A 14,106-nucleotide genomic window follows, 5' to 3' on the forward strand; every position below is an offset into this window, starting at 1 on the left:
TCCTGTTAAAAACTCCTTGAAATTTCAAGGGATTACACTGAATATGTATATTGAGTTGCGTGACAATATTCTTCCCATTCATGAACTAGGGTATCTTTCCATTTACTTGTATTTTGTTTCGCTCATCAAGGTTTTGTAGTTTTGTATATAGGCCTTTCACTTCCTTGGTTAAGTGCACATCTTTCTTTTTACATTAACTCACAATGTTCTCACTCTAACAATACACACCCTTTGAAGTTGGGACTTCAACATGCATTGTACTTTAGCCAGTTCCATGATAAGAACTTGTATTTGATTTGACAATTTCAGCCCTGTGGCTATAGGAATTAAGATTCTCCAACTGGGCACACCTAGAAATTCACAGGTTTTTATGCAGTGCTTGAACTGTGAATTCAAATTCCTGAGCTTATCCCTTCATCTCTGGTGACAGCAGTAGCAACTGTGATTGTATTTCTCATATTCGGAGTCACTATGTTAGCTGCCTCTTTTAACAGATGTTCTAGAGTATCCAATTCAAATACTTTGTGTATCTCTACAGAGTTCATGCCATAGCTATCAGGATGCTTGCTACTACTGAAAGTAAGAGTCTTGGGTGTTTTAAAATTAATCATTTTTAAAAACAAATGCCAGAAACCCCCAAAAACAATTCAAGAAACTCACATAAAAATTCTGTTCCATTAAAACTACTCCTAATACCAAAATCTGTGTTAAGTTCTCCAGAGAAACAACCAATATGACATAGAGACGGGAGGGGATTTAATACAGGTCACGCTACTATGGAGGATAGCTTTCACGGTGTGCTGGCTGCAATCTAGAGAAGCAAGGAGATCAGTGGCATAGCTCAGTCCCAAGGAAGGCTTGAGAGCCAAGCAAGCCTATGACAAAACTCAGGCCAAGGCCTGAGAACCCGAGGGGCTGCTGATACAAGCCCTGTGGAGCTCTGGTGTCCATGAGCAGAAGATGGCTGTCCCAGCTGCAGAAGACAGTTTGTCTTTCTCTCCTGCCATTTTGTTCTATCCAGGCCTTCCTCTACTGTTTGGGTAGTACTCTCCCTCACTGGGCGACAGTGGATTTTTTACCCAGTCTAGTGATTCAAATGCCAATCTCTTCTGGAAAGAACTTTACAGACATATCTAGCTACACATATGTCTTAGAAACTAGTCAATTCAACACCTACAATTAATCATCAGTAGAAAAGAATGACCATTTCTGTAGCTTAAATCTTCATGAAAACCTTCCTATTCAAAACAGCTTAAATGTATCCATCCTCTTTGTTCTCATCTCGTCCCAAGGCCAATCATTAAGGAATGAAGTACAGTTCCTGAGGTTTTGAGTTGAAACCATACCTTTGGTGGTACTTATGAAACTTGAACCTGTCACATGTACATATTTTATTCCAAAACATACTATACTTTGACTATAGAATCCTCATTTATAGACACAGGATGTACCTTGTCTATAAATATTCGATGTTTGCATTTTGCTGTGTTTCAGAACCAGTTACATTTGTGCTTGGAATGAACACAGGTATAGAGTAAGTCAAAAGGACAAAGGAAGCAATACGCGCAGTACAAATGGTAGGCTTGCAAATAAAAGCTACACAAACGCACAGATAATCAAAATAAATTATATTATAAATTAAAATGCTTTCACATTAAGAAACAGCAAAGTATAAAGCTTCTACTCTTAGAAAAGGTATATTAAAAATGCTGGACATTGAGTCAATAATTACATTCCTTATATTTACCTGTGCCTCACATCCACTGACCACAACTCCACCATGATTTAATTTTCCTGTCTTATATACAGTACTTTGCTTTGTCATTATCACCCTGGAATTGCACTTACCGGTATACAGGAAGTCACTGGCACTCGGAAGGTGGCTAATCCACACTGAGATATGCTATACATGTAACCCATATCCTGAAGACTTAAAAAAAATACAAAAATTGGTCTTTGCAGTTTTCATTTTTATCTTTATATGGAGCTACTATAAATTAAAAAATTAGATGTAGGCTCCATTATTAGACAGTCCTGGGCTAGAAATCTTAAAAAAAAAATTTGCTTTAGCTTTGACCTATCTCTTACATATTCCCTATCTGCTTTTTTTTTCTATCTTTTTAGAAATGAGAATTATAAAGTAGCTACGCATACATATTTGTATTTTTTTCTAATGGATTTCTTTTCAATAGAAAAGGTAGAAGTTACTGTACTGTTTTTTTATTTTAAAGTTACAAACAAATTAGGGCTGGCATTTATGTACTGCAGCCTAAAAGATTAAAGCAGTAGATACACCAAGTTTCCCTAATACTTTTCACTTCATACCACGTCCAAAAAGAGTCACCCAGAGGAAGGCATAGAAAACTAGAACACAGAAAACTCACTGTCAGCCTGTGAGGAAGCTGAGAATTCTCACCTAAATTACTGACAAAGCTGTATAACTCAGCCGACAGCTGATGAGGCTGTCCACACCACTGGGCTCACGTTCCCCTGGCCAGCTCCATAAGAAAGCAGCTGCTTTTCTGTCTCGAATGCATACCTGGTCAATAATTATACGTGGGAATATGTGCAATTTTCTTCCCATTTCTAGCATACAGGTGAGACCTTTTACAATGAACCTTGTTAAGATCATAATCATCTGACTTAAGATCATTTAAAAGGTGACCAGTTAATGACCTTCAGGAGGATGTCATGATGCTTTTTTACTTTCCTTGTTGGGTAATTTATTCTGAAATGGTGTTTGTGTTGTTTCCTTCTGGCAACATACTGGAACTCCTTTTTCAAAATCTGTCCTGAAAGTGTACAATTTTATTGATCTTCAGGCCTTTCAGCAAGGTCATCTGAAGTCTGAGTTTCTACTAAAGTTCTGGTGCATTCACTTCACTTGCAAAAGCAACTGGCACAACCACCCCCTGCCGGTGCAGCTCCCGAAGAACATCCAGTATCGAGTCTAACTCTGTGCGGAACTTGTCCAGCTCACGGTTCTTCAACTGTGCAAGTCTTTTCCACTTCTCAATTTCTTTGTTTTGCTCAGTTTCTACTACTTGGTATGTCTGCTGTATTATCTGCGAATACAGAAGTTACACACTGCTGTCACAGCTCATAGTGGGGGTGAAGAATACCTAGAGTCTCAAAGAGCGGAGGCGGGGCCAAGCTGAGAGGTGCGCCGGGTTTCTATAAATACCGGCACCAACGCAAGTACCTATAAGTATATCATGTCCTTATTAGTAAGTTTAAAATGGCAGATAATGCTTGTAATTGTAGTAAACATATTACAGGTGCTAAGTATATAATATTTTAATCATATTTTAGTATCAATTTTCTCACACACATTTGTAGAAATGACTTGCAATACGGAACGGTGTTCTTAAAGTTCTACTTCCAGAGTAAAAAAATGTAAAACTTAGGCACCTATCAATAAGAGAATGATAGAAGTTTTTTCTCTCTCCAAATATAAGGCAAGAATGCTGGGCATGGTGGCACATGCCTGTACTCAGGAGGCTGAGGCAGGAGTATTGCTGTGAGTTTGAGGCCGGCCTGGGCTACAAAGGGAGTTCAAGGCCAGCCTGAACTGCATGGTGAAACCTTGTCTCAAAAAGATGTAAGGCAAAATGCAAGGCAAATTCATCTGCAAGTCCTTAAGAGTTAAAAGTCTTATCTCCTCTTAAATGCTATTTTTTTTAACAAGATTTAAATACAATGGGAACACTTTCAGAAGAAACTTAAGTAGGTCAAAACTACAGCAAATTAATGGTACTTAAAAGTGAAAAACTATAAAATATGTACACGTGATCTACTTTACCTGCTGAAGCTCCTGCTCTCTCTGCTTATGTCTTATTTCCATCTGTTTAATTTTCTTTTCTAAGCCCATGAAATGTTTCATCTCTGGTGTATGCTTTTCTTTGGCTTCTCTCAATTCTTCTAAGAGTTTTGTAATCTAAAATTGAAGTATGAAGTGAAAAACTAAGGTCACAAGAAGACAGTTCCTTTTATAAAGGCAATTTTAAAAATATTTGCATGAAATTTCTCTAGATAAGAGGCATCTTGGATTCTTTAATTAATAGTTTCTATTCCCCATGTACAGGAAGTAAAGGTCTGTTTTATCTCCAAAATCCACCTCGCCTCCTAAGAAGCTCCAGACTGGACTACAACTTTTCCCTTGCATGCACAGCTGTCTGGTGACAGGGCTCAACATCAAGCTGGGCAGTTCCTTTGGTGGGTTCAGCTTGGACACAAGGTATTTGTAGTAACCAGATTTAAAAGAATACATGTGCCTGGTGGCTTGAGCTACTGGTGGTCCATGCATGACTGTTCCACTGGGCAACTTTTTACTAATTTTATTAGTGAAAAGATTAATAAAAGTGATTAGATCTGTCTGTACCACCAGTGGTACAAGCCACCTAATGGACACTCATGCCTGGGCCCCCGGTGGCTCAAGCTGCCCAGCAGCAAGGCATATGAATTAGTGTTGTGTCGTGAATGTGACAAAGCACTCAACAGTAGCGACCGATGCACAGAAAAAGTTCAATGAATATGTATTTCTCTTACCAACACTCCATAATTTGTAACTCCCTTTATAATTGTCCCTTCCCACTTTATCATTTGAGCAACCTATTCTACACATAAAGGTATGAATATAAAGGGGGGGTAACGGGTACTGAGCTCTTCCTCTGTTGCCCGCTGCCTTAGGACCTGTGTATGCAGCAATAAAATGGCCCCCTCCTTGTGATGCTTACAGTCCTAGTGCAAAACTTCCATTTTCACAGCATGAGACACAAAGGAAATGGTGATTAGCACCTCGGAGTAAAATGGACGGGATTTACAGTAATTTTTTTAAGGCCTAGTAAATAATTAAGTGCATTTTCTTTATACCATATAATGATGATAAAAGAAATTGCAACAGTCAGATTTTGCTGTTACATCAAAAGGCAATAAAACACAAGAAAATGCAAGTTGATTAAATTAATAAATTTAATCATGTTCTATATGGAAACATTAGCTAGTAGTAATAACAGTATTAAAAAAATCACATCTTGCCTAAATTAGCTGGGGAAAAAACTGAAATAAAATGAACTGAGTCACAGACAACCTAAGTATTTTAAATGTGGAACATCCCTAATGATATCATTAGCCACCAAGGAAAAAGACAATTTATTTGGGATGGCTTGAGAAAGCTCAGAGGCACCGTATAGCTGTGGTGCTGGCCATGAAAACTTGTGTTAAGATGATTATTAAGAATTAGGTAGAACACAACTCAACCATGCTTACTGAATGAAAGACAAGGGTACCACACGTATACACAGAATGTTCAAATTAAATACTACTTCAATTTCCATATACTTTTTGTCTTTTTGAGACAGGGTCTCGATATGCAGCTCAGGCTGGCCATGAGCTCACTTGGTAGCCCAGGCTGGCCTCGAACTCACAACTATCCTCCTGCCTCAGCCTCCCGAGTGCTGGGATTACAGGCGTGCGCCACCACGCCCGGCTCATGTACTTTTTTTATATGCCTGCTCAGTGTCTTGGGTTAGGTTTATGACTGGATCATCGCACATTCTGTGGGAGACTGGAAAAACTATTCTTACTGCTTGTCCAGTAAGACTTGGTTTTCTTAGCTATTTTTGAGAGAAGCTTTGACTCTTGAGACTGTATCTTCTACAGGTTCTCTGAGGAAGTCTGTCATGTCACATCCATAGTTAAACTTTTTTATGGCTTAAAACCAGTATGTAGCTTATCTGTGTAGAGTTGCATTAAAATAAATGCACCTTTAAAAATTTGGGATTTTCGTTTTTTTTTTTTTTTTTCCCCAGTACCAGGAATCGAACTCACAACCTTGCACTTGCCAGGCAGGCGCTGTGCCCCTGAGCTAAATCCCCAGCCCCAAAATTTGGGATTTTATATCTGAAATGATTGCACTTTAGGAGCTCTTATTCTAAATAAATGTCCTCTTGGTATCCATGGGATGATAAACATTAAATGAAGATACGAAGGATGTCAAGGCTCATCTTACAGATTCACTCCGACCCTATGAAAATCTTCTGGATCCCTGGCTTGAGCTTACTTCAAAATATGGTCTCCTCCCTTCAACAAATTCCTCACACTTCTGAAACTTTTCCTTTGTCAGTTTTCCCAGAAAATCTGATTAATGTTTAGCTGCCTAATTTAACTTCCTTCTCTCTAGAAGACTTACAGGAATCATTGACCCCGATCGTCAGTTACTAATATTTTCCTGATGTGTAATAGATACTTTCAGGTCATATCTATGTGCATACTGAAGTTAAACATTTTATATATAAATACATGATTGAAATGCCTAAGGAAAGTCTGTATTACCTCTTTCTGCAAGATTTCTTCTCGAACCTGAGAAACTGCGAGAGACTCCTGCTTACCCTGGAGCTCATTAACTTGACTTTGGAAGTGTTTTATAAGGACCTAGAAAATTGTCAGAAGTATTGCGTTAGTAACGTTTTCCCCTGAACAATGCCGGAAACATGTAAGAAAGCCAATGTATGATTGAAAAAATCTTTGGACATAAGTCTTTAAATTCTAAGCATTTGGAAGAAACTGCAAAATATTATCTTATACTTTGTGATCAAGTAGGAAGATAGTTTAAAACAAGCCTTCTAAAATTTGTGAAATGTTTTTAGACAAATATATGAAGATACTTCCATTAAGAAATAGTGAAAATGCGTATCACCTCTAATGCTGTTCTTCTATTCCTTTTAACGATCAGACTGCACTGACTTCCATTTACCTCATAATTTCACACTATTTTATAACCCTTGCAAATGACGTATTTGTGGCATTAGGCTATTATGACATTACTGTTCCCATTTTCCCCAGACTGTTCTGTACTACAGAATTACTTCGGACAATGCTTACACCTAACCCCCGACACCTGGTGTGGGTGTAGAAAACTCATCTGCAAGGCTGTATGGACCGTTACTTTTGAAAGGAACTTTAAACACTTCTCACTAAATTACCATGATGGTCTTGTTTCTGAGCCACATGAAATTAAATTGCAGACACCAATACATTTTACCCTTGCTAAATACTTCAACAGACACATCCTAATAATAATCACAGCGACAACTTTATACCTAAGAAAATTTACAATAATTTCTTAGTATTTAATATAAAATCCATACTTAAACTTCTTCAATTGGATTTGTTCTTCAATTAAAATGGTATAAAGTAATTATAGGTGGGACAGATCATGGTAAGACCACTACTTCTTTTTTGTACCAGGAACGGATCTCAGGACCTTGTGCTTGCCAGGCAGGCGCTTGTGCCATTGAGCTATAGTCCTGGCCCAAGACAATTATTTCTTAAGTGTTTTTCCCCTAAAGCTTGTTTCATTAGAATTGAAACCTACAGAAAGGATGAAGATCAAAATTAACATTCATATATTCTTCAATTTGATTCCCCAATTGCTAACATCTTAACACATTTTCTTTTCTTGGATATATCATTTGTAAGTAAGTACGTTGCACATGAAAGTTCTATTGCACTGCTCTTTTTTAACCTGCTAACATCAGAGAAGACAGACTACATGGTAGACATTTTGGGATATTCTAAGTAGATACAACTATTATCCAAAAAGGAAGACACATTTATTCAAGGAAGTGCTGGTAACTCGTCAGCATTCTTCGTCATAATTCTTAGAAGACTGTTTCAGAAGGACTAGTGCTGTGCATATCTCTTTGTTCATTATTTCAGGCCCTGAGCCTGACTGTCTCTAGACCTGAATCATCGTTTCTTCGGTGAAGGGAAAGCAGCAGACAGAAAGAACGCCTGCCAGTGAATTACCCGTCATTTGGGACTTGGGGAGGGAGGCACTGCAGCCATAACCACACTGGACATGTACCCCAGCCATCTGCTACAATGTATTTAGAGCATCTGAGGAGGACAGGGACCGAACTAAAAATACTCAAGAGAGTAAGGGCAATGATATCTACTATAAAAAACACAAACTAATAATAATTTTCCATTTCTATCATCCACATGAAAAAGTGAAGTTAAAACATTTCCAAATTAACAGTCCTAAAATATGTATTACAGCCAAAAAAAGATCAAGACACATTTGTGATCTACCTCTTGAGTTGCTATTTTACGATTCAGTTCAGCTACTTTGGAAGAAGAATTTTCAACTGCATTTTGGCAGAGGAGTTTCTCTACTTCCCTCTGATGGGATGCTTTGAGGGATGCAATCTGTGCTGCAGTGTCTTCCTCGACCCTACGGAAGAAACGAAGGAAACTCACACGTTGTAGTGCCTTTTCAACCTCTAATTCAGAGTCAGCACAAAACCAGTGTAAGAGGCCTGGAAGTGAAAGCAGCAAAGGGAGGAAGGGCACCAACAGTAACTGCGTCACGGTGGGGCCTTTCACATCATCCATCACCTGCAGTTTCTTACAACCGCTCCAGGAACCATCACTCACTAGGTTTTACCAGAACGAACCTGATTTTAGAGAATGTGAAATCACCAGGCTCCCAGATGAGCACACTGCAGAGCCAGGGTTCAAGTCCAGCAGAGCCAGACTTCAAAGTCCGACCCCGCATTCTCCCAGGAAATCTAAAGCTTCAAAATTCCAGCCTCAATTTACAGGCAAGTGCTTGACTTTCTATTCTAAGATAAATTCAGGTTTCTTGCTCAGACTCGCATTTGTATAACAACAGCTCTTCCCCTCGGAATCTTTCCAGTGTGTCTCGGCAGCATTTCAGTGTCCTGGTGCACACATGACTCCAGGGCGAGGTACACAGTGTGAGAATAAGGTGATCTTTATGGTAATTCTCAGGATACAAGGGAACCTGCACTTAGTTATTCAGGCCACAGAGTTGAGACTATTCACTTGTCTCTGTGTCAAAAATGTATGCATTCAGGCAGTTTAACAAATGGACAAGTTACGAATCACTGTTGATACATACTAATACAGTAATTTACGAACTACAGACAAGTTCATCATGTGCTTCTTTCACTATATGAGCATTTCTCCATGGAAACAGTATGGTCAGAGTTCTAGAGAAAGCATGAAACCTTCAAACAGGATAGGACTGAATTATAGTAAAAAAAGCCTCAATCTGGGACTGGGAACATTTGCTGTTCAGTGTTAGAGCTACCTGAGAAACAGACTGACACTAAAAGAGCGTTTAAAATTATACACAGGAAAATGCACAGGAAAAACCTAGGTTTGAAATTATTTCCAGGAAAGAACGTGACTCTTCGCAGTCAGCCTCCACACGGAAGAAGGCAGGGCTCAGCGCGGAGCAGCGCGGCTGTCCTGACGACTCGGGCACTGCCCTGGCTCCCCATTCGTCCCCCCACTCGTGTCAAACGCTTCCACGCTCGCCCTGCTCCTACATTGGGTTTCTGTAGCGAGGCAAAGACATAACCGAACATCTGTTCTCAGGGCCCGCAAGCTATGTATGATTAACATTTTCCTGGTGCACATTATAAGCTGTGTAGGAGTTGGGCAGGAGCAGGCAATTTCCTGGGAAGCTCCAAGAAATGTTTTGTGGAGGAGGTAAGAGCTGAAACACAAATGAGCAAAAGGCATTAAATGTGGCAGCGTAAGTGATCAAAATATACCATGAACTTAGAAAAAAAAAAAGATTACAGTGAGACACGCTGCTCTTAGCCTCTCTCAAAGTACTCCCTCCCGCCTTCGCACAGATTCACCCTATCATTCCTGCACTTCCTGGAGCAGTTTGGGAAGTTCTTTCCTATCAAAAATACAATAGGGCGAATGCTGCCGCCCAGTGCCACCCAAAGGAAAGCCAGGCACGTGGAAACGCTAGTGTCCTCAGCCACCTTACTCACCAGACCTGCCACTGTTTAACTTCGGCTCTTCCCCGAAGTCAAAATGACCATGAAAAGTAAACACTGTGAAAGACTCAGGCCATCAAGGCAGCCACAGCAGCACGATAGGTCTGATTCCTGCTGCCCAGCCCCCCACAGCCCCCCAAGTTCCTGAGCTCCAAAGACAACCGCAGCTTGTTTCCAGCTACAGCCCTGCCCGGGCCTGGGAACAGCGCCGACTCTGCTGGACGCGACACTGGTCCCCTGCTAGGTTACAGAGCCTGCTGCTGTAGACGTGCACGCGGCCATTTTCACTCCTTAGCCTCATGCCCTCCCTTCACATCACCCCACCTAAGCCCATCCCTCCAACCTACCCCAGGCCGAAAGACCCAGGCCAGCGAACCGGACCGACTCTCCTCCGGAGTTACGCCAGAGCTCCCGCCCAGATCCCGATTCAGAGTGGCTGGGCTCCTTACCGCGTCGGCACCATTTACCTAACACAGTACAGCTAGACGCTCACTAGGGACTCAACTAGAACTGCTTCCAAAGGTGGCCGGAATGTGGAATGAGTGTTTGAAGCAAAGGGAAATGCACTGGGAGGGGGATTAAGGGCAAACGAAGCTTTCACTGTAATGAATTTGAAACAAACCACTCTTTTTGGTAACACCTTATAGAATACGATGAGAAGAGTGGCTAGGCAGAGAAACTTAGTCTTGGTTTATGGAAGCTGGGAGTCACTGGAGGGCGAGGGACTCAGATATGGAAATAGTTAAAGAATTAGTGTTTTTCAAGCATGATGATTAGGGGAGGTACAGACGAAGAGTGATCTGAGTGGGAAAACCGTACAGTAAACCAGGCAGTCTGCCTTCGTTTCTACAACGAGGAAGAAAGCTAAATGATGACTATTTATGTGGAGGCATACCCTGCACACCATGAATCCAAGTTAAAAAGGAAGTAAACTTGGGCCTAGCAGATGGAATTAATATGGCCATAGAGAACTCAGGAGGGGGAGTAGTTTATGGGTAAAAAAGAGAAAACTTGAGGTACTTTTTCTTGTAAGAAAAGTAATCCAAACCAGTAGTTGTAGGTTTGTCATCTGAGAACGAGCCCTAAAAAATAAATCTAGAAGCCATGATTCACAGAAGCTGTAAGAAGAGATACGTTTTGCAACGGAGAAAGCACAGCATAAATAGAAAGCCAAAAACTATGCTTCTGTAGAAAGATTTGGGGTAGGGAAAGGGAAAGGGAAAGGGACTAGAAGCCAGAGAAGCTTTAGAGCTACCAGGCGATGGAGGTTAAGGGGGCAAACCATGTGGTCAACACTGCCAAGAAAAGTGAAGCGGCAGAACATGTCCCTGGACTGGAAAAGGTCTTTACTGAGAGCACAGGTTGTGAAGAATGGTGACAAGAGCCACGTTCAGGACGAGGTGAAGCAGAAATAAAAGAAGAGGCTACCTGTTGGCACTGAAGGACTGTGCGAGGCCTAGAACTTGGTCGATTAGGGGAAAGAAAGCTCTGAGGACATCAAAAGGAAAAGACAGTGGGTAGCAGAGGAAAGGGAGTGGGTAGCAGCTGAAGATTCTGCAAAGAAATGTGTTCAGTTTCTCAGGTCACACATGGCCCACAAGGACAGTTTGAAATCTACTTCTGAAAGAGAACCTTTTCCTCTTAGATGGTCCGTTAGTTTTAATAATAGCTGTTTTCTGACAGCAATCTGCCTACAGCAACCACAAATGGCATTTCCTTTGTAAGAAGGGCCCGAGTGGCCAGCTTATTAATTATTAACATCACCTGGATACACACAGAGAGACAGGACTGGTCAGCCCAAGGACAAGGCTAGAGGCGACAATTTTCGTTCATCAGACTCTGGGCCTCTGGCAGGTACAGATGCTACCTTGAAATGGATCAATGCTCGGCAAGGTAATACAATTTTTAAAAATCTAGTTATAAATTTGATTCAAGGCCCAACTGGTGATCCAGACAAAATGTCTTAGGATTTTTAAAAACTTGGACTTAGGTTCCCAGTATTTATACACAATTTAACATTTTACCTTTTCATGGAGATTTCATACTGGTTCACTGCTGCTTCGGATTCCATCCTCTGCTTATTCCTCTCCAAAATTAATTCCTCTAGCTCACTTTTCAATCTGTAGTTTTCTTGTAAAACCTCTGAAATGTGGGAATCAGTAAAAGCATGTGGTTGGTACAGCTTGCCATCCAGGCTTCCAGAGAAGTTGGCACTTCCTTTATTTGGGTGCAGAACGTCTTTCTTCACCCTTTTGGCGCTCACTTCTTCTCTGCCCTTTGCGTGCTGACTGGACAGCATCACGCGTCTCTCCTTCTGGAGCCTCTCCACAGTTTTTGAAAGGTCCTGAATTTCTCTTTCTTTGGCAGCCAGCTCTTCATTTAGTCTTACTAGTTTCGCTTTAGCATGGGCCTGTTCCACCTGGAATTCTATGGACTGGAAATCTTTATCATCTGTGTCATTTTTCTTGAGTTCTAATTCAGCATTCTGACGTTTAAGGACATCTATTTCTGCTGCAAGGTTTCTTACAATAGTTTGATGGGCTTCCTTAATGTCCTTGAGTTCTGCTTCCAGGTCTTTAACCCTAGAGTTGTCTTGCTGGCTCTGGGGTGTTTCCTTTAATTTGCATGCAAGTAGCTGCTCCTGTTCTTCAAGTCTTTGTTCATACTGAATCTAAAGAGACAATCTATGTATTATCACAGCCCTGCTAAACATTTCACTAGTTACTTAAGCCCTGAATTCTACTGGGTCTTAGCTAGCCCTTCATTCAGGTATTTCTTATATATTGGAATGCATCCAACTCTCTGTGAGTCAAATGTATCAAAGCCTTACTGTTTGAAGGGCACAGTACCATACAATCTTGACAAATGTCATACAGTTTCATAATGTTGCTTCATAAATATACATTTAATTTGTATACCCCCAAAGTATTCTGAACCTTAAAAATAAAGACTTGTTAAATTAATAGTATTAATTTATTAACGTACTGCCAAAAATTGTTACTATCAAGAGGTATATTTAAACTTATTATGCACCCTTTTCTATGTAAATTGTCAAACATAGTCTTTGAGGATAAATAGGTAAAGCATCTGAGACACAGGACATTTTCAACCTTCTAACATCAATTTACTAATCTTACAGGGACTAAGACAGCTTAGAATTTGTATAGCAGAGCCTTAGTATACAAAAATAAAAACAGTTTACTCCACGGAGAGAGGCAGCAATAGCGTTTGTTCAATCAATGAATGTTTATTGAGCTATGCATTTGTGCCAAGCACTGTGGTAGGTTCTAGAGATGAGAAGAGATGCAATTCTTCCTTTCAGATAGTTCACAGCCTGGTGAGGACAGCGATAGCGTAACAGTTACAGTGTCCTATGCCTGTGAACACAGTGCAGAGGTGGCGAGGCAGCCCTGCGAGTCTGCAGGCCTAAGGAAGGTGGGAGACAGCACAGAGACAGTGCACGTAAGATTGATCTTGAGGGAGGGGTGTAACTTTGGGGACGGGGGATGAGTAAGGCACACACAGTTCAGAAGGAGAGGGCATGTGAAAGCGACTGGTGTGTTGTGAGTGTCAGAAACAAAGGGAGGAACTGACACGGAGTGAGCAGGGGCAGGAGTGGGATGATGGGGTCGGGGAATAAGAGAAGGGGAAAAGTTAAGGTAGGTTAGTATACTTGGATACATAAAAATGGGGACGGGGTTGGAGTTCATATTTGAACTGTTTCCTTGGTAGAGTATGAATAGTAACTATATTCATTTCTGTTTGTTATATTCCAGGCATGGACCTAGGGCCTCCTACAGCATTCAACACTGCCAATGCCTTACACTATAGGGATTAATTAAAGTATTTATTGAGTATCTTCTCCATGCCAGGCACCTTGTTCAGTGATAGAATACAACAGCGAGTGAGAGCAGAACAGTCCTAGCCATCACAGAGTCCCGAATCTAGAAGAAGGCAGAGACAACTAGCAATGCAATCCACTGGTGGCGGGTGCCTATGTCTGAGAGTGCGTGCAGAGGTAATTCATCCACCAGCAGGCCCAGGAACACTGCTTATTGTTTAAAAGTTTCTTTGTGTTTCACTGGGGCATGTTTAGGCTGACATCTGGATAGAAACAACTTTGGTGTGGGATATGGGAGCTCAGAGGATCTCAGCCTGTGGTAACAAAGATGTACTTCTGGAGCGAGAGGAAATAAGGGGGCAGGTGAAACAGACCAATAGGACTGAAGGGAGTAAGCATGGTATAGAAACACACTGAAGAGGACAGAAATACCTGGTCATC

At 41.0% G+C, this 14,106-nt stretch overlaps 1 protein-coding gene across 4 annotated transcripts in view; it reads right to left on the reverse strand.

Annotated features, from left to right (window-relative positions):
• Positions 1 to 1,448: 1,448 nt before the first annotated feature.
• Cep162 (centrosomal protein 162kDa) overlaps positions 1,449 to 14,106 on the reverse strand; it is a 65,444-nt gene continuing 52,786 nt past the window's right edge. For all 4 annotated transcript variants that reach the window (XM_013510872.1, XM_013510871.1, XM_005377697.2 and 1 more), the window contains exons 23-27: positions 11,849 to 12,495; positions 8,095 to 8,236; positions 6,334 to 6,432; positions 3,803 to 3,937; positions 1,449 to 3,065 (exon numbers count right to left, since the gene is read on the reverse strand). In XM_013510872.1, coding sequence (XP_013366326.1) covers positions 2,859 to 3,065; positions 3,803 to 3,937; positions 6,334 to 6,432; positions 8,095 to 8,236; positions 11,849 to 12,495 — 1,230 coding nt within the window. In that variant the 3' untranslated portion in view covers positions 1,449 to 2,858. The remainder of the gene's footprint in view (positions 3,066 to 3,802; positions 3,938 to 6,333; positions 6,433 to 8,094; positions 8,237 to 11,848; positions 12,496 to 14,106) is intronic.

Source organism: Chinchilla lanigera, unplaced genomic scaffold (assembly GCF_000276665.1).
Source record: "Chinchilla lanigera isolate Chin_1 unplaced genomic scaffold, ChiLan1.0 scaffold00010, whole genome shotgun sequence".
Taxonomy (NCBI): Eukaryota; Metazoa; Chordata; class Mammalia; order Rodentia; family Chinchillidae; genus Chinchilla; species Chinchilla lanigera.